The sequence below is a fragment of the Tarenaya hassleriana genome, unplaced genomic scaffold (genome assembly GCF_000463585.1).
Source record: "Tarenaya hassleriana unplaced genomic scaffold, ASM46358v1 Cleome43, whole genome shotgun sequence".
NCBI classification, from domain to species: domain Eukaryota; kingdom Viridiplantae; phylum Streptophyta; class Magnoliopsida; order Brassicales; family Cleomaceae; genus Tarenaya; species Tarenaya hassleriana.
Window position 1 is genome coordinate 887,490 of NW_010967059.1, and position 20,377 is coordinate 907,866.

At 35.8% G+C, this 20,377-nt stretch overlaps 2 protein-coding genes across 2 annotated transcripts; both read left to right on the plus strand.

Annotated features, from left to right (window-relative positions):
• Positions 1-10,016: 10,016 nt before the first annotated feature.
• Positions 10,017-14,566, plus strand: LOC104825257 (U-box domain-containing protein 3). The gene is made up of 5 exons (XM_010557557.2): positions 10,017-10,255; positions 11,036-11,316; positions 11,778-11,894; positions 11,983-13,806; positions 14,263-14,566. The coding sequence occupies exons 2-5, from the start codon at positions 11,041-11,043 to the stop codon at positions 14,326-14,328; spliced, it is 2,283 nt and encodes a 760-aa protein (XP_010555859.1). The 5' UTR covers positions 10,017-10,255; positions 11,036-11,040; the 3' UTR covers positions 14,329-14,566.
• Positions 14,567-14,872: 306 nt separating this feature from the next.
• LOC104825258 (probable arabinose 5-phosphate isomerase) lies at positions 14,873-16,885 on the plus strand. Its single transcript, XM_010557558.2, has 3 exons — positions 14,873-15,687; positions 16,206-16,429; positions 16,526-16,885. Exons 1-3 carry the CDS (start codon positions 15,040-15,042, stop codon positions 16,680-16,682), a joined length of 1,029 nt encoding a protein of 342 aa, XP_010555860.1. The 5' UTR covers positions 14,873-15,039; the 3' UTR covers positions 16,683-16,885.
• Positions 16,886-20,377: the final 3,492 nt, after the last annotated feature.

The following is a 20,377-nucleotide window of genomic DNA, read 5'->3' on the forward strand; positions in this document are numbered from 1 at the left end:
AAAGTCACTACCACTTAGAATGGGCCTACAGGGTCACACACCAATAGGGATGGACTTATACGTGAAGAATACGAAGAATGGAAACGAGATTTGACCGAAACGAGCATGAAAAGGAGTTTTCAGTGTGTTGGTCCGGAGCTGACCAAGTTTGGTCAGCCCCGGACCAAGTCTGGTCAGATCAGGCAGTCCGGAAGCTCAGTCCGAGGTCACTTGTCCAGGTCTGGTCCGGCTGACCAAGAGTTGGTCAGCCCCGGACCAGACGCTGGAAACAGGCGGACCAAGGACACTGGAACGGCAGACCGAAAAGGAACCAAGAGGTTTGGTCCGGAGCTGACCAAAAGTTGGTCAGCCGGACCAAACCTCTAGGTCAGACGGCGCGAACTTGGGCCTAAGAAGCTGTTCTCTTGGATTTCTATTGTCCCGGGATTGGATCTCGTCTCTTGAGTTACCCTTTTCTTCACTAATCCTAGCAGATTCGTTCCAAACTGTTTGGAATCCTTCCCGTCGGTGTGGATACGTGTAGAGGAGCTGTACTTTCAGCTCTTGGTGATTTAGAACAGGCCCCGGATCGAAACAAACTTCAAGTCTCATCGAGAACGAGGTAAGTAACGATTCCCTCGGTGATATACACGATCTTTCGGGTTCTGCGAGTTTGGTTGCGTGTGACGTTTGACTAGGTTTAGTTTTTTCTTCCGCTGCATGAAACCTAGTAAACCAAACCCTAGATCGATATGATCGCATGCTAGGAACCCATAGATAACCCAACAGTATCCATGTTGACGGATCATCTTGAAGTGTATCTATCAATCCCATAATTTCCAGCCCAATCTGGATCTTTTCTTTCCATAGGACAAAGTCGTTCTTACCATCGAACTTTTCCACATCGAGTTTCTGCATAAGAGCTGCCATTTCAACCTTCTGGTTCCGAAATTTCTCTGCTCTAATCTTGTTCCCTCAAATCGATAGCCCCTCAAACGAACCGGGCTCTGATACCACTTGTACTGTTTATCCGGAATCTGTGAAATGTCGATCTTGACGAACTTGCACAAACCCTAAACCTCCGATTCCAGGAACGACGAACACTCGAATCTGAGAGAATGAAAGACACACAAGAACACAAGGATTTACGAGTTCAGATCAACCAGTGTAGTTGATCCTACGTCTCGGGGGGGAGAGAGATTTCACTATGAATGAACTTGGTACAGATACAAGCTCGCGTAAAGAATCAGAGAGAGAACGCTAAAGAAAATCGTATACACTCTACTTTTCGACTCAGAAGAAGTGGTGTCCTTTTTATCTTGAGACGATGACCAAAGCCTCTGGCTCTTCCCAAGGTTTTCAGCAGCTTGAAACCTTCTGACTCATTTAGAGTCTTCTTATGCTTTAACAGATTCACAGGCATTACTCTTCACACATTTACATACACACGTAAAACACACATTCATATACATACATATCAACATACACATACATATACACATACACATACATTCTTATACACATACACAAATTACATGCACACATACCCATTCACATACATACATATTTGTGAGAATTGATGAATAAAGGAATAAACTAAAATATTGCAAGAGATTTATGTTGTCGGATAGAACATAAAGAAGAAGAAGAGAATAAGACTTGTGTTTATATTCATGTTCTAAGCTTACATATATAATATGTAAGAATAAAGAAGAAGGTTGAACATACACGAAAATCATAACTATAGAGTAAGGAAACAAAATAAAATCACAACGGTTTAATCAATTAAAGGTAACTACCATCGTGAATTGAGGGAACCGTGATTTGTGTTGATCTTAATTTAATCTTCAACGGTCATGAAGCATATGTTAAGGAGATAATGAGTCTTAATGGTCCTTAGCCCATCACCATATGACGTGGACATGCAATGTGTATGTTCCAAATATGTTGCTTCATCGTCTTGTTCTTGTGCATGAGCACTCTCCGAGCTTGGGCTTGTATTTGTAATTACATTCATGTCACTTTCATCTTCAACATTCCCCCTCAAGATTAGTTTGGAAAAATATTGACAAACTAATCTTGACAAGATAACACATTGATTCGTCTTCAAACATCCACTAATTTCCAAGTTTGATTTTATTTTCTGCAACATCTCAAACAAAAGATTAGTAAAGGAGGTCGTATCACTCCATTTTGAAATAAAATTTGAGTTTAATTTTTCCAGATTTTTCATATCAAAGAGTAACAAAAATAGTATTCTAGTGTAATAATACGCGTCTTAAAGCTAGTTTTTCAAGGTATACAATATGTTTATCGTAAATTTCAAATGTATCATATGCGACCTTAAAAGTATTCCTAGTGTGCATATTTTGTTTTTCTTCATGGAACAGAATATTAATGGTACTAGGGTCAAAAATAAATGAAAGGGGATTAGAAATACCGACACTAGAGTTTTTGAACCTCATAGGTAATGTTATGCCTTTTTCGAATATTTTTCCACACTTCGGCCTTTGGCTCCATATATAGACTTCCACTAAGTGTGTTTGCTTTGTACTCCAATTACTCATCATGAGTGTGTCCTTTATCTTCTGCCCAATAACACTTAAAACACCAAGCATATCATTAGGAAAAACAAAATCAAATCGAATTGGAGAGAAGAATGAATGACAAACTCTATTTTCGATGCGTTGGAAGTGCATGATTGGATTTGCCTTGGGAAGAACAAACGGGACAAGGTTGTTCTCCATGGGTGATGCCTCATTTTCGGGGTTCTTTGCCTCCGTTTGTAGGTCAACATCCTTTACGAACTCCATTTGATTCCTTTTTTCTTCTTCTTCTTTGTTTGGGCAATCCAATTCTAACTCTCTTGAGTGCTCGACCTTTTCGTTTCGTGTCGTTTCTTCTTCGTCCTCTTCATTATGTTGTTCATTCAACGCCTCATCAAGTACACACGTGAGAGTATTCTCCACATATTCCCCCTCACGTTGTGGATGTATAGGCGTCATGTTTTCAAGGAAGAAATCGCGAACGCTTTGGTCGGTCATCTCTTCTTCTGATAACCATCCATTTTGTTCTCCTTTGTTGAAATTTTGAGTGTGTTCTTCGCACCACATCATCTTTGCCTCCATGAGGGATATTTTTCCTTTGGCTTTTATAACTTGTAAAATCATTTTGTTGTGTATACCATCCAAAAATCCAAGAAAGGTATAAAGTTTACGCGTTTCGGTGCTTAGATCGGGATGAAGCTCCTTGATTTTATCCCAAATGCCCTTGAACGCCTCATTTCTTTGTCCTTCAAGCATGTTACTCCATGCATTTTGGAGCAACTTGAATTTGCGGATGTATTCAAAGGTTGCTATGATCTTGAAGTCTTCATACGTCAATTGGTATGTCATGTTTCTCTCCTCCTGCGGTGTTTATTGGACAAGAGGGATTTTTTTTTGTTTTTGAAAATTTATGCAGCGGAAAAAAAATAGTGGTCATGAATCTTGCTCTGATACCATGTGAGAATTGATGAATAAAGGAATAAACTAAAATATTGCAAGAGATTTATGTTGTCGGATAGAACATAAAGAAGAAGAAGAGAATAAGACTTGTGATTATATTCATGTTCTAAGCTTACATATATAATATGTAAGAATAACGAAGAAGGTTGAACATACACGGAAATCATAACTATAGAGTAAGGAAACAAAATAAAATCACAACGGTTTAATCTATTAAAGGTAACTACCATCGTGAATTGAGAGAACCGTGATTTGTGTTGATCTTAATTTAATCCAACGGTCATGAAGCATATGTTAAGGAGATAATGAGTCTTAATGGTCCTTAGCCATCACCATATGACGTGGACATGCAATGTGTATGTTCCAAATATGTTGCTTCATCGTCTTGTTCTTGTGCATGAGCACTCTCCGAGCTTGGGCTTGTATTTGTAATTACATTCATGTCACTTTCATCTTCAACAATATTCACATTCACTTACATATATAAATACACATATATACTACACACATATACAAATATATGCATAACAACACATACATACACATACAAAAACATATTCACATACACATACATCCAAATACACATACACATATATAGGAATACAAACACACACATAAACAAAAATACACATATACACATAGATTTTTGTAATTCGACTCTCTTATAAGCTTCTCAGTAATTAACACAAGATTAGTTTAATCTCCAGATGATACAAAGGATTTGTATAAGGATCCAATTGCAGTGAATTTGGAACCTGAGAATTGGACTGCAAAGGATCAAAACTAGAATTTGGAGCTAAATTTGACATGAGAATCAATTAATCGAAAGAAAAGAAACAAAAATCAAAGAAAATGATTTGAAATCGTGTTGAACTCTGATATCATATTGAAATGGTAAAAAGAAAACACAAAATCGAGTGGTAATTTTCTGAATATTTTCAAAATGAAAAACAAATCTATAAACTTATACCAGAAAGTTCAAACAGGAGATTAAGCGGGAAAAACTACTAAATGAAATTACAAGTAAAACCAGTATAAACCAACAAGTAAACCAAAATAACCCAAAGACATGTGTCTTCCAATACATACCGCATAATTTTTTTATGGGATAATCCCATATTCCACCACAAATTTTCGAAAAAGTTCCAATTTCCTACACCAATTTTTAATTTGACAAAAAACTACATTGGATTTCAAATATTTCCAAATTCCCACACAAAATCTTAAAATGTGTTGCAATTTCCCCCAAATCTGTAAACGACGTTAAGTTCCGTCAATTTTAATGCTGATGTGGCATGCCACATCATACAGATTTCGCCAAATCAGCACATTTCGCCACATCATCCAGCCACGTCAGAAAATAAATAAAAATAAAAATAAAAATAAAAATAAAAAATTTCTAGAATTTTTTTAAAAACTAATAAAATAAAATAAAAATACAGAATTTCAAATTTTATTTTTTAAAAATAAAATAGAAAATTACATATACATATATATACACTTTTATATCTATACACAATTATATACATATACATATATACAAATATACATCTACATACATAATTATATACATATATATATATAGACACACTTATACATTTACATATATACACACTTTTACATATATAAACAATTTTTTTAAAAACCTTTTAAAAAATTACAGAATTTTAAAATTTATTTTTTAAAAATAAAATAAAAAATCACATATACATATATACACAAATAATATATATATATATATATATATATTTACATATGTATATATACATATTCATATATATACATATATATCCATATATATATATATTGAATATGTATATATATATGTGAATATGTATGTATATATGTATAAATATATATATATATACATACATATTCATATGCATATATATACATATATATATACATTTATACATACATATATACATATGTGTTCTCCTTTATACATACATGTATATATATATGTATGCATGTATGTATGTATAAATGTATATATATGCATATGAATATGTATGTATATATATATATATATTTATACAATGTATATATGTATATGTATATAATTGTGTATAGATATAAAAGTGTATATATATGTATATGTAATTTTCTATTTTATTTTTAAAAAATAAAATTTGAAATTCTGTATTTTTATTTTATTTTATTAGTTTTTAAAAAAATTCTAGAAATTTTTTATTTTTATTTTATTTTTTATTTATTTTCTGACGTGGCTGGATGATGTGGCGAAATATGCTGATTTGGCGAAATTTGTATGACATGGCATGCCACGTCAGCATTAAAATTGACGGAACATAACGTCGTTTACGGATATGGAGGAAATTGCAACACATTTTAAGATTTTGTGTAGGAATTTGGAAATATTTGAAATCCGGTGTAGTTTTTTGTCAAATTAAAAATTGGTGTAGAAAATTGGAACTTTTTCAAAAATTTGTGGGGGAATATGGGATTATCCCTTTTTTTATTTGGTAGAAATTGATTTTATTTTTTATTGTCAAATCGGACCTCTCACCACAAACTTTTGGTTCGATTTTTTTTTTAATTCAGTTTTTTCTTTAATTTTTTATGTGGGTAGAAAGTGGGGGCATATATGTTACCGAAAGGTGGTCAAATGCATGGCTGTCTCCGCTTAATTCGACCGAATCCCACAGCTAAGATTCAGCACGATAACTATGTTTTTAGATATCCCACGCGGAAATAAGGTATCCGAAATATTAAATTATATATATTATGAATTTTATATTTTTTTCGATTTACTGTTCGGATATCCAGAAACATATTTAATTTATTTATATTTTACAAAATGTTTTAGTGCTTGTTTGTAAACTTATAAATTCATTCACTTATTGTTTATATTGGTTTTGCGTAGTGTCCCTCTCTCATATATCTCGTCTCTTCGTTCAATCACTTTTTTTTTTGTTAAACTTCGTTCAATCACTAGCTTTTGCATCTTCATTCAACATCATTTTGGAATATCTCATAATATCCTCATGTATCTTTACATATCTTTATAGTTATGGCAATAACAATTATAGGATTCTTGATTGTAGCAACAATAGACTCTCGTACATGTATATATAAGTTGTGTATATTCACCAAAGATGAACAAGTTAATTTGGAGAAACTTCTTTACATCACATATATATATATATATATATATATATATGTATGGATATCCGGATATTTAAAATTAGAATAAATGAAATTCGTAAATATTGTAATTTAAAACACAACCTTATCACTCGAATTTAAAATAGGATATATATATATATATATACGGTGGGATACCTAATATTTGCCAAGGGTACTTTAACAAAAAAAATATTTACCAAGGGTACCCACAACTAAATGCAGAGGGAGTAGACGTGAATTGTGTCCTACCAAATATAATTGCATTCGACAAATACGTGGGCCTTCTCACCCTATTTTTTATGATTTATATTTGCATATAAACACAAACTTGAAATCGATTACTTTAATTAATAATCTTTTTCTATTTTAATTTTTTAATAAAATATGAAAATTTATACGTTTAATGGAAATTATTATTTTTTTGCTATTTTTGTATATAATCGTATTTAAAAACACAATTAAATAAACGCGATCTTAATTTCTAATAACGTGTGACACGCAAATTCTAATAATTAAATATTACTAATCATATCCAGCTTTCTAAAAAAACAAAACTTTGAAAGATATTAAAATTTTTAAAAGAAAGATATTTTTATGATTTGTATTTAAGTCCCAGCAAAATTAACTAAAATGTCTTTGACCCCTCTTTCCCATTTAGAAGTCTTCTTTGTCACAACATTTGAAATCTACAATTTTAAAATAAAAAAATATCGATATCGTTTATTAGTTGTCACGAACGCATAAAGAGTTTTGTTAATAAAATCGGAATGTTAATATTCTTTGTTATCTATGAAAATTTTATTGCACATTATGTTGTTGAAATAATTCATATTCTGATCCTTTATATTATAAAGTTTTGGGACAAATAAAATAAAAAAACCTTTTAACTATTCGATTTACACTAAAAAAACTTTCTATTAAAAATTCAGTATAACAAAATCACCAACTATTACTTTTGCACAAAACACACCATTAACTATATAAATTATTTAAAAATAATATTTTATCTTAAATTTACTATAAAAAACCAACAACAATTAATTTTGTTATAAAAATCTATAAAATTTGAATAAAAAGCATATATAAAAATCATCATATTGCAATATTTAAAATTTATATAAATATTTATAAATATCACCTTTAATATAATAAATTTGTATACAAATGTTATACTTAAAATTAAATATATTTTATTAACTATAAATATTGAAATTTATATTATCTCTTACGTATAAACTATTTGTTAATTTATACAATATCAAGTGTAAAAACATCATATTTTATTTCAATTTAGAAAATATATATTATCTCTGATATAATTTATATATAATTAAACACCATATTTCAATACAAATTTTTTATAAAAAAAATCAAATTGGTAATTTTTAATATCTCAAATATTAATATATGATAATATTTTAAATATAGTATTTACAATCAATAAAATAAAATTTTAAGTATAATATTTATATACAAATTTATTATAAAAGGGTAATATTTATATAAATTTTAAATAAATATTATTTTTTATGATTTTTTAGAATTATATATATATATATATTTAGATTTGATAATTTTTTTATTAAAATTAATACTTGATAGTTTTATATAACAAATTTAAGGTAATTCTTTTAAACAATTTATATAGTTGATAATGTTTTTTTTCAAAAATAATAGTTGATGGTTTATTATAATGAATTTTAAGTAGAAGATTTTTTCTTTGATGTAAATAGAATAGTTAATTAAAGTTTTAAACGAGTTCCAATAAACAAATTTTTAAGGGTTGGGATTGATCTTTCATATTACGGTACACCCTTATATTCATTCCATTATTACATGAACATCCGATTCTGGGATAATGAGTAACACGAAAATTTATTTTTTTATTAATCCAACTCTAAATTTTAATAGAAAAAATATTAATATTCTAAAGTCACTAACAGGAAAAAAAAACTTGCCCGCTCACCTATCGCCTGTCAGTTACGGCTGATTTACCTCTCACGCGTGTGTTGCAGGCTCGTGCGTGTAGACTTGGGTTTACTCGATCAGCGCGTCCGAAGGGTAGCAGCCGGGGTTCCCAATGTATCAAAAAAAAAGTGTCCTCTTGATAGGGAAAACCTAATATTTTAATCATTAGACAAATATTTGGATGCCACCGTACTAGAGATCTTGCGAGAGGTGGTTTGTGGAGAGATTTGTCCATTTGTTCACGGTTAAATTGTTTTCCATTTGACATTAAAATATATAAATGTAGAAAAAATGAACACCATTATCTTCTAACTTTCAAATTTGAATATTTTTTATTTTATTTGTTTAAAATTGATTTTTTAAAAACTTTTTCACAGGCATATCATTATTAAAAATTAATATTGTATTTGTTAAATGCATTTTGGTTTAGTTAAAAATGAATTAAATCAAATATTAAATTCGAATACAATCAAATCTAAAATATGATATAATTTTATTTCATAATCAAATTAAAAATTGAATTTAAATTTAATATAAAATAAAAAACAAATGAAAGTTATTTTTTTTCAAAAGTATATGTTTCTCAATTAAAATGAATTAGAGTTACACTTAAAATGGACCAGAATCTGAAAAAAAAAATAACAGACTGGATATATTTTTCCACATCTCAAAATTCCAAATAAAAATAAAATCAAAAATAAAAATACCAATCATAATAATAATATTTTAAAATGTCAAAGTTTTGAAGGAAACAACATAAACGAAGAGAACAACTGAAGTATAAAAATGCTGATTCCTTAATTATCAATAATCCAAATTTAATGTTAATTTATTTACAATTAGATGCCAGCAACAAATTTGATCTATAATCAGATTTTTTTTTCGAAAAATATTGAAATTTAACGGCAACGAAAAATTTTGGATTATAAGAATGGCTTTGTTATATATATATTTTTTAAATGTCTAGAAAGAAAATTAGATTTGGCAGAGAGATTAGTTTCCTAAATCATATGGATAACTAATATTCCTTTTGTGTCCCACCAAGAAAAGGACGTTTCAACAAATTCGATATATAAATTTCTATTTCGAAACAAAAAATTAAAACAAATGATCGCAGGCTTCTTTTGCCATTTGCTAACCATCAAATCCGAAGACCAAAGAGTCTCCTTCTCGTTGGAAATTATTCCCACTTTTTAAAAGAAAATTAAAAAAGGCAATTGACTTTTTTCTATTTTTTTTCCTCACTTAATTACAAACATTTATTCGTTAATCCTTTCTTTTGGTCAATCTGAATTTTTTTTAAATGTTGGATTTCTCGGATTCCTATCTTTAAAAAAAGAAAAGAAAAAGATCACAGCTTTGGCTGACCATCTCCACGCTACCCAACAACATACCTGCAAATAACCCAACTGGGGGCCCCCGTCATTTCCTTAACACTTAATATTTTCCATTTTCCTTTTTTGTATTCCTCTGTGTTTTTTTTTTATATTCTTTGCTTGATTCTTGAATCTCTCTCTCTTGTATTTTGGGGTTTTGTGCGAAGAACAGATCTTTGGCGAATTTGGGATGGTGGGCATCCTTCGAATGATCCCTCTGTTCCCTTGAAGGCTTTGAATCCGTCTTCTTTTCCAGCTCCTAAATCCGTTGAATCATAGGTATGTTTGTGTATTTACATTTATATATGCGTCTTCATAAGCATAACCATTTCTTTTCAAAATTTGTGGATTTGGTTGGATATATCGTATTTTCCTAGGGTTTTTCATCGTTCCTCTGGATTTCCAGTCTTGGAAGTACTGAGCAGCCTCTCTCTCTCTCTCTCTCTCTCTCTCTCTCGGTGTGTGTATCGATGTTCTGTTCGAGGAGGAAACAAGGCAAACATTTGCATCTCTCTCTTTGTTGGGTGTGAGTGTGAGTGTGAGCGTGGGTGTGAGTGTGAGTGTGGGTGTGGGGGTGTGTGCATAAAACAAGTTCTCTTTTTCCCAAAGTGAAAACAGAGACTTGTGTTGAAAATGTGTGTGGAGTTTATGTTTTGTTGCTGTCTCTAGTTTCCACAAGAGAATCTAAACTCCATTTTTAGTTTCTCAGACGATGGGTCAAAGTCAAATCTTGTCCATGCTTTAAGAAAATTCCCTAAAAACTATTATGCTAAACATAGTTGACCTACAGATCTGTAGGCCTTTATGAATGTTCCCATTGCATAACTCTCCTCCAAAGAGAGAAAGCGTGTTCCTTTCTTCATGCCAAATAGAGTGAACCATAGAAATAAATGGAATGAGTATCTTTAGAAGATGAAAAATAAGTGATTATCTAACTTTTACATGCTAGCTTTGAAATTGGTGTTGGCTTGACAATCATGATTACAGTGTTCCTCATGTTCAAGCATGTTTTGTGTTTGTATGGTTCTTGCCCTTGATAGTTCAGCATGATTTTAACAGGTCAGATGGACCCGATGCCCGTTGGATGTCTTCTCAACAGCATGTCTCGTTACCTTCATCTGGTTTCATGCCGGATTATAAAATTTATTCCCGTCCAAACGTGTATCGGAAATATAGTCCTAGTGCTGAAGCTCTTGAGACCGGTGCTGGATGAAGTTGTTGATTGCAAACTGCCTTCTGATGAGTGCCTAAACAGAGAGTGTGAAGAACTAGATGTGGCCGTTAATGAGGCTCGTGAATTCTTGGAGAACTGGTCTCCGAAGATGAGCAAGTTTTGCAGTGTAAGTGGTCGATCAGCTCTCCATTTAATTTCAGGGTCTCTCCCCTGAAATTAACCTTTGAAAAGATGGAAATATTTGGAAAATGAAGGATTATTTCCGTACAAGTGTCTTCTTGTTTTGCTGCATCGAACTAGCCCAATCAGCGACCAGAGCATTATGCATTATATGAACATAGATCAAATGACCGGGATCGTTCATCTTCTTGGTTGGTGTGACCGGTTTGACATAAATAAGCCCGATTTTGCAAAACCAAAATTCTTAGTTTGCATCTCAACGTGATCTTATATTTTGTTTGTTATTCCATGTCACAGTCGCGTGTGAATTTTCTACGAAGTATCTCATTTCTCATTTTGCTGCAGTCAATGTATCATAAAGGGATGATGATGTCTTATGTATTTGATCTATTATGCGCTGAGGAGTGGGGATGTGAGTTATAGTGTTTCTATTTGCTTATTTTACAGGTTTTTCGATGTGAAATGTTGTGGTCAAGGATCCAAACTTGTTCTTTGGAGATCTGTCACATACTTCTTCAGTTAGCACAGTCAACTCCAACTACTTCAAGTCTATCAGGAGTTGAGGTAAACCGGAAATGCTACTTCCTGTTTAGGGACTTATCATATGCATTTCAAGTTAAAACCGAAGTATAACTTCTTGGAACTGTTTCAGCTTTGTATGCAGGAGATCGAGAGTCTTGTTAAGCAATATGGACTGCTGACCGAGCATATGGAAAAAGCTTTGAAAATTCAGGAAGATGACGTTATCTCTTCGGATAATCATCTTGAAAACTTAGTTCAAGCTCTAGATTTGATACCAATCCATGATCTTTTAAAGGAAAGCATTGCAGTGGAGAAGGAGAGGATAAATGCTGAGGCCAGTAAATTGAAGGAAAAGCTGGATCAAGCTGTGAAATTAGTAGATCTTGTCTCATGCATCCGTGAGTACATGCTTAGGACAGAGTTTCTTGAAGTGGCAAGTAGTGTCCCAGTTCCCCCATATTTTCGTTGTCCCTTGTCAATGGAACTCATGCTGGATCCAGTCATAGTCGCTTCTGGACAGACTTATGACCGGACGTCCATCCAAAAATGGCTTGACAGTGGGTTGACTGTTTGTCCCAGGACGCGAAAGATTTTGACCCATAACGAACTCATCCCGAATTACACTGTCAAAGCTATGATAGCGAGTTGGTTGGAGGCAAACAATATCCGCCTCGCAGGTAACTCTGTTCAATATGATGGTGAAGCTTCATCCATGGCAACTAACATGGCTTCACATGACATTGTACGTACCGAAAGTTTTCGTTTTTCTTTAAGGAGCAGCAGTTTTACCTCAAGATCGTCTCTTGGAATAGAAAACGGGATTGAGAAACTAAAGATCAACGAGTCTGCCAGTGTTTGTGGGGACTCCAATTTTGCAAGAAGCAAGGATCTTGAAATTTTTGCCCGATCATCTCCTGAGCAGTCGTATACTCACAGCAGGTGTGAATCTATTTGCAGTGCCGTTTCATCTGTTGATTATGTCCCCTCGGTGTCGAATGAAGTGATGAGTCTACCGGGGAACCATGGAAGCTTCAGTGGGATGTCTTCCAAGACAAAATCAGAAAGTTCAAGCAATGGTAACCACCTTCATGATGCAGCAAACACTTTGGCGTCTTCTGAACAAATTTTGGATGGTACAGTCACAATCACGGCTTCTCATGCCATGAAATTGGTCGAAGATCTTAAAAGCCGATCAAACGAAGTGAAAACTGCAGCAGCAGCAGAAATACGTCATGTCACGAAAACCAACATGGAGAATCGTATTGTGATTGGCCATTGTGGTGCTATCGTTTACTTGCTTTCTCTGTTATATTCTGAGAAATGGGTAACTCAAGAACACGCTGTCACGGCTCTTCTAAATCTGTCGATCAACGAAACTAATAAAGCCATGATTGCAGAAGCTGGGGCACTTGAACCACTGGTTCATGTTTTGAACACAGGAAATGACCGAGCCAAAGAGAATTCTGCAGCAACTTTGTTCAGTCTATCTGTTTTGCAAGACTACAGGGCAAAGATAGGGCAGTCCAATGCAGTAAGGGCTCTTGTGAATCTTCTTGGAACGGGGACGATTAGAGGGAAAAAGGATTCTGCATCTGCTTTGTTCAATTTATCGATATTTCATGAAAACAAAGCTCGTATAATACAAGCTGGAGCGGTGAAGTATCTTATTGAGCTGTTGGACCTGAACTCAGTGATGGTTGATAAAGCCGTTGCTCTTCTTGCTAATCTTTCAACGGTTGGAGAAGGACGTAGAGAAATCGTGAAGGAAGGTGGGGTCCCATTGCTTGTAGAGACCGTAGATTCGGGATCTCATAGAGGGAAAGAAAATGCGGCTTCTGTGTTGTTGCAGCTCTGTCTTAATAGTCCCAAGTTCTGCACTTTGGTTCTGCAAGAAGGCGCCATTCCCCCACTTGTTGCCTTGTCTCAGTCTGGCACACCTAGAGCAAAAGAAAAGGTGACACACGCTTTCAATGTCTCAGAATAAGAAACGCATGTCATTGATGCATACCCTTCACCATATCTGAAGGGTTACTGATTCATGCTATATATCTGAGGTTAGATCAGGAAAAAAGTTTAGATTTTTAATAGACGTATCAATATAATTGAATGGGTTTGGAATTCAACTCTTTTATAGTATCATATATTGGACCCAATGTCGGGAAAAACCTGGAATGTTTTCCCTTGAGGCTCGGATTTCTCAATCTGGTTTTTGTGTAGGTCTTGGATCACTGAGGTTAGGCAGCATTTCTCTCTTCGGCTGTGTCTTATAACATTCGCTTACATTTCATTTCTCGTTGTGTAAAAAGATCAATTCTTGGCAAAATATGCCAAAAAACGATGGTGTTAACTGAATTCTATAGTGTTGTTCTACAAGAAATCAATCAGATGTTGATGCTCCTTGTTCTTGCAGGCACAGCAGCTTCTCAGCCACTTCCGCAACCAGAGAGAAGCAAAGATGAAGAAGGGGAGATCGTGAAGAAACTAAGACCGCATTTTTCGTCCCGAGCATTCCCCGCGAGTTTTTGGTTAATAAGCCGAAGATTTTTGTTGTTGTTGCCAGGAACGTAGCTGGATTTAGTGTATTGGTTGATAGTTTTGACACTGTGTAATGTGATATTGCCATGTATGTATGTATGCATTAGTTATGTACAACTTGGGAGTTTGTGTGAATATACGCAATGTAGTAACAAGTAAAGCGGTTTCCTAGTGTTGAATCAGGGTGTGACCAAATTTGCTTACAAATACACGGTGACAAAAAAAAATGTTGAGAAACAGGACTCGAACACGAGTGAAAATTATTTGTACGGATTTTGCAACATCATTTATTATCTGTCTGAAATATCATCAACCGGAATTCGGTATCCGGTTAATACCTTCAACAAACCGGATCTCGACTCATCAATATTCGGATCCCCCGGTTTAGACAATTTTGTTTTTCATGGTTTAACGACAATAATACCGACGCGCAGATCTCCACCGACACGATTGTCGTACAATCACCGATCTCTCTCCTCCACTACCACGGAGACCAAACGGCCCACTATCGAGATTACGCTTTTGCCCTTTCCCTTCCACCGTCACTTGCAATCATCATTCATCATTCATCTTCCCCATCTGATCTCAAGCAAACACAAATCCAACACCCAACTGAACCAGAGAAGCCCGGAAACTCTCCGACGTATCAACGATGGGATCTCTCCCTCCTCCTTCTCTCGACCACGCATTTCTCAGCAATGGCGGATCCGAGATCTCCCGCGACGATCTCCTCAAGCTCTTCAGATCCCAGCAAGACCACCTCAACCACTTCTTCAAGCACCTGGATCTCTCCCAAACCCTAGATTTCGCCCGAACCCTCCTCTCCTCCTCCGGATTCATCTTCTTCACCGGCGTCGGCAAATCCGCATTCGTCGCTCACAAGGTCTCGCAGACCCTCGTCTCCCTCGGCGTCCGCTCCTCGTTCCTCTCCCCTCTCGATGCCCTCCACGGCGACATTGGCGCCCTCTCCGTTGGAGATGTCCTCGTCGTCTTCAGCAAGTCCGGCGCCACCGAGGAGCTCCTTCGCCTCGTCCCCTGCGTTAGGGCTAAGGGCGCGTTTCTGGTCTCGCTGACGTCCGTTCCGGGGAATCCACTCGCCGGAGTTTGCGATATGAACGTGCATTTGCCGCTGCAGAGGGAATTGTGCCCGTTCGATCTGGCGCCGGTGACGTCGACGGCGATCCAGATGGTGTTTGGTGATACCATCGCGGTCGCTTTAATGGCGGCGAGGAATCTCTCCAAGGAGGAGTATGCGGCCAATCATCCCGCCGGGAGGATCGGCAAGAGCTTGATTTTCAAGGTCTGATTTCTGTTTTCCGTCGGAAAACTTTTATACATTGTTATGAATTCTTCTACAAATTCTAGAAATCATGTTTCTCCATTCGTCAATCAATCTGTTCCAACTTGAGATCTCTAGTCTCTGTCGATAACTCCATAATCTGCATATAGGGTTCCAATATGTTTTGCACATTACTTAGTACTTGTTTGATTAAATGCCATAGTTTTGGTTAAAATCATCATAAAATGAGCTCCTCTCCTGGTTGTTGTTCTATTTGTGATCGAATCTCGCTGTGTCACACGAATGAGTGTGATTTTGATGGAATGTCTGGAAATCTAAGCGTGTTATATAGAAAACATAGCTGCATCGCCACCAAGTTCAAGAATAAGATCGATATGAGCACGTAGAGTTCATCTTCATCATTTGATATGGTTACGAATAAGTGTAAGAATCTACAGATTTTCGTTATCGATGATGAGGAGGTGATAAGTAAAAATTCTGTAACTAATGCATGTAAATCTAATGCCTTTTTTTTGCAGGTAAAAGATGTTATGAAAAAGCAAGACGAGCTTCCGGTGTGCAAGGAAGGAGACATGATAATGGATCAGTTGGTGGAGCTGACCAGCAAAGGATGCGGGTGTTTGCTCGTTATAGACGAGCATTATCGCTTGATTGGTACATTCACTGACGGTGACCTTCGTCGGACTCTCAAGGCAAGTGGGGAAGCCATCTTCAAGCTCACTGTCGGAGAAATGTGCAATAGGTCAAAACAAATGGATTCTATACATACCCTTTTGCTTTAGCACCTCAAAAAAGTTTAAATCTTTTGCTGAAATTTTGGTTTGGGCATTGTAAACAGAAACCCGAGGACAATCGGACCCGAGGCTATGGCAGTGGAAGCAATGAAGAAAATGGAGTCTCCTCCATCACCTGTGCAGTTCCTTCCCGTGATCGATGGCGACAACGTTTTGATCGGTATTGTAACTTTGCATGGATTGGTTTCGGCCGGTCTCTGATTCACAAAAAAGGCCAGTGCTTGATTCCGCGATCGGTAGCAGTGACAATGTCCTTCATATGCAGTTAATGATAAGTTCATTCTTTTATCCCATCTAAAGGGAAATGATGTGTTATATTGCAAATTCTTCCTAGGCTGTTGTATTGTATTTGGTACCCTATATTTATTTTTTATCTCAATTTTAAACCCTATATTTATTTTTTATCCTAAAAAATCATGTACTTTTAGATTATCTCTAAAAAAAGTTTGTACTTTGCATTGGCAATTTAAACCGTTACTTATTTTTTATCCTAAAAAATCATATACAAATAGATTATCTCCGAAAAATTCTTATACTTTACATATATATATATATGCAAAATACAGAAATTTTATGGAGATAATCTAATTTTATGGAAAGAATCTATTTGTATAGGGACAAAAAATTCTTATACGTGTTTTGTCCTAAAAACCTTGTACAATTAGATTATCTCCATAAAATTTTTGTATTTTGCATATATGGACAAAAATAATGTGACACTCGTATCCTGGATGTACCACATGGGTGAAAACCAATAATATAATTACCAAAGTCAAAATATGAGAATTTTTAAAACTTTTCATTCAAACACGCAGTGAAATTTAAAATATTTCAACAATCAAATTAAAATTATACACGTCCGAGATAATATTTAACACAAGCATAAAAGTTTAGAATCACACTCTCGAATCGGAGTAAATACAAAAATCTATTATATTATTAGTTTTTGCCCATGTGGCACATCATGTTCACGGAAAGCGGGATACGGTCGTCATATTATTTTTGTCCATATATGCAAAATAAGAGAATTTTATGGAGATAAACTAATTGTACAAAATTTTTTAGACAAAAAATGAATATAGAATTTAAATTGTCATAATATGCAAAGTATAAAATTTTTTTGAAGATAATATAATTATATAGGGTTTTATAAGATAAAAATAAATATATGGTTTAAATTTGTATAATATGCAAAAGTACATGGTTTTTTTGGAAATAATCTAAAGTTCAGAATTTTTAGCATAAAAAAAATAAGTTTAGAATTTAAATTGAAACAAAATGAAAATATAGATTTTTTTTGTCCATTTACCCTGCAGAATTTTAATATACGATTTCCTTTTTTTAACAAAAAAAAAGGTCTCCGGTATACATATGGAATTCAGTTTGTTTTGAAAAAATTTCAGATTTAATAAATTGGTTCGAATTTCTGGTTCACTCAAAACCAAATTTTGGTTTTTATGTTTGTCGACCTGACACTGTTTCCGATATGGATACTGTTGGGTTTCCTGGGATCTCATGAGCGAATCCTATTCCTAAGAGATCGATTCTAGGGTTTGCGCAGCGGATGTAAAACAAAAATTATAGAACCCTAGAACCATGCTGCTATTGAAATCGTAGAAACGTTAAGAACGCTTACCTCAATCGATCCGGGGCCTGTCTCTATCGATGAATCGTTCTGATCACGAAAGGCAGGAAGATTACCTCGCCCTCTACACGTATCCACACCTCGGGATGGATTCCAACGATTGGAACTTGTCTGCTAGGACTCGAATCTCTGATCGATTTGTGCACCGAGAAATCCCGAGACTTAGAACTCGTTTTTGGATCTCCAAAAACTCACACTTTTCTGCAAAAGTCGGCTGTCAAAAGTCTCTGCTTAATTAGGGTTCTAATCACTTTCTTATAAAGTGATTTAACCCTAATTTCGGTTTAATTTTCGGAAAACCGGAACCCGGAACGGACGGTCCAGAATTGCACGTGGACCGTCCGTTCCAGCACGTAGAACGGACGGTCTACGTCTACGTTTAGTGCGGACCGTCCGTTCTATCCTCATAGAACGGACGGTCTGCGTGTTGTCGTGGACCGTCCGGTCTGGTTCGGGCGGACCGTCCGTTCTGGACTTTCTGGTCCGTCCGTTCCAGCCCCTTCCGTCTCTGCTTTTCGTCGTTTTCCCTCGTGCATTTGTCCTTCCCTGCGTGTGTGACCCTGTAGGCTCATTCGACATAGCAGTATAACCCGAAATCCCTATTTCGGGTATACAAGTCATAGGCGGTCTCTAGCAAGACACTATGACTACCTATCTCGAATAGAGTGTGTTCGTGATCTTTACGAACGCCAGAGATGATTCCGGTAGATGATCCCTTTGTATCGCGATATCATACGTCGAACATAAGGCATGGACAAGCCACCTTATCTGATTCGACTGCTTTCTCGTTAACTGAGTTTGACTGTCTGAAATAGACGACGTTCGTCTATAGTGCGGCCACACATTCCCACAGTCTCGCTCACACGAGGGGCCCAGCGATATCTCTCTCTTTTACGAGAGGTACAAATCCCGTCTTGACTATCTACAATCCAGTACATGATTCGTTTCGTACCTGATACACGCCTTTATAGTCCTCCTGTGACGCAGGACGTTTGACGTATTCAAAGCACGAAACTCCTCATGTTGGATTCCGTAGATATCTCAGGTCTTAGGATCCAATCATGGAACCGTCATATGAGATTCAAGTCATGACGCTAGTCCATGTGACAATCTCATGCGGGTCATTCCAGTATTCCGTTCTCCAACGAATACCTATGATCGTGATCGTATCCAATACCTATGATCATCTATGTGATCATCAATCACACATCATACTAGTCTTATTATGTCGTTATTCCCATAACGACATAAGACTAAGGAGTTTAGTATCATTCCTAATGATACATGGATTTCATAACAGATCTAGCATGCAAGAACATGTAATGAATAAAATACTCTCATAAAAACACATAGAAAGTATCAATACATCGAATGTATCTCAATAAAGCTCATAATCAGTACATCATAGAGCACTAAACCAACAATCTCCCACTTGCTCTAATCATGAACTGCTAAAATCTAATGCCCATATCCCTAACATGACCCTCATGCTTCGACGAAGGGAGAGGCTTCGTCAACGGATCGGCAATGTTGTCATCTGTCGACACCCTGCAAATGTACACGTCTCCTCTGTCTATAATCTCCCTGATAAGGTGAAATCGTCTGAGTATGTGTTTGGACCGTTGATGGAATCTGGGTTCTTTCGCTTGTGCGATCGCTCCATTGTTGTCACAATACAGAGCAATGGGGCTATCAGCACTCGGAATGACACCCAAATCACCAACAAACTTTCTGATCCAAACAGCTTCCTTTGCTGCGTCCGACGCTGCAATATACTCAACTTCTGTAGTAGAATCTGCAACGGTCGCCTGCTTGGAACTCTTCCAGCTAACAGCGCCACCGTTTAAGCAGAAAACATAGCCAGACTGCGATCTGTAGTCATCCGGGTCTGATTGAAAACTAGCATCGGTGTAACATCTTACAGCGAGCTCGTCTTCCGACCCACCGTATACCAAGAACACATCCTTAGTCCTTCTCAAGTACTTCAGGATGTTCTTGACGGCGATCCAGTGCGACTCACCTGGATCTGACTGGTATCTACTCGTAATGCTCAACGCGTAGGATACATCCGGTCGAGTACAAAGCATGGCAAGGTTCAGAACCAGAACGGACGGTCTGCTGAACAGAACACGCAAGTGGCCAACTTGCTGCCTTGAGACGCGTTTTTCTCTGCGTTCCCGGGGCCCACCGGCGTCAAATCTCCGACCAATCCGCTCAGGGCGTTGCAGGCTTGACCATAGGCCCGGACCTG

Excerpts from the sequence above, each read along its gene's own strand:
- LOC104825258 (XM_010557558.2), top strand. The coding sequence starts at position 15,040 with ATGGGATCTCTCCCTCCTCCTTCTCTCGACCACGCATTTCTCAGCAAT. Across the intron at positions 15,688-16,205 it reads GCAAGAGCTTGATTTTCAAG|GTAAAAGATGTTATGAAAAA; the intron begins GTCTGATTTCTG and ends TTTTTTTTGCAG. Across the intron at positions 16,430-16,525 it reads GTCGGAGAAATGTGCAATAG|AAACCCGAGGACAATCGGAC; the intron begins GTCAAAACAAAT and ends CATTGTAAACAG.
- LOC104825257 (XM_010557557.2), top strand. The coding sequence starts at position 11,041 with ATGGACCCGATGCCCGTTGGATGTCTTCTCAACAGCATGTCTCGTTAC. Across the intron at positions 11,895-11,982 it reads CAAGTCTATCAGGAGTTGAG|CTTTGTATGCAGGAGATCGA; the intron begins GTAAACCGGAAA and ends GAACTGTTTCAG. Across the intron at positions 13,807-14,262 it reads CACCTAGAGCAAAAGAAAAG|GCACAGCAGCTTCTCAGCCA; the intron begins GTGACACACGCT and ends TTGTTCTTGCAG.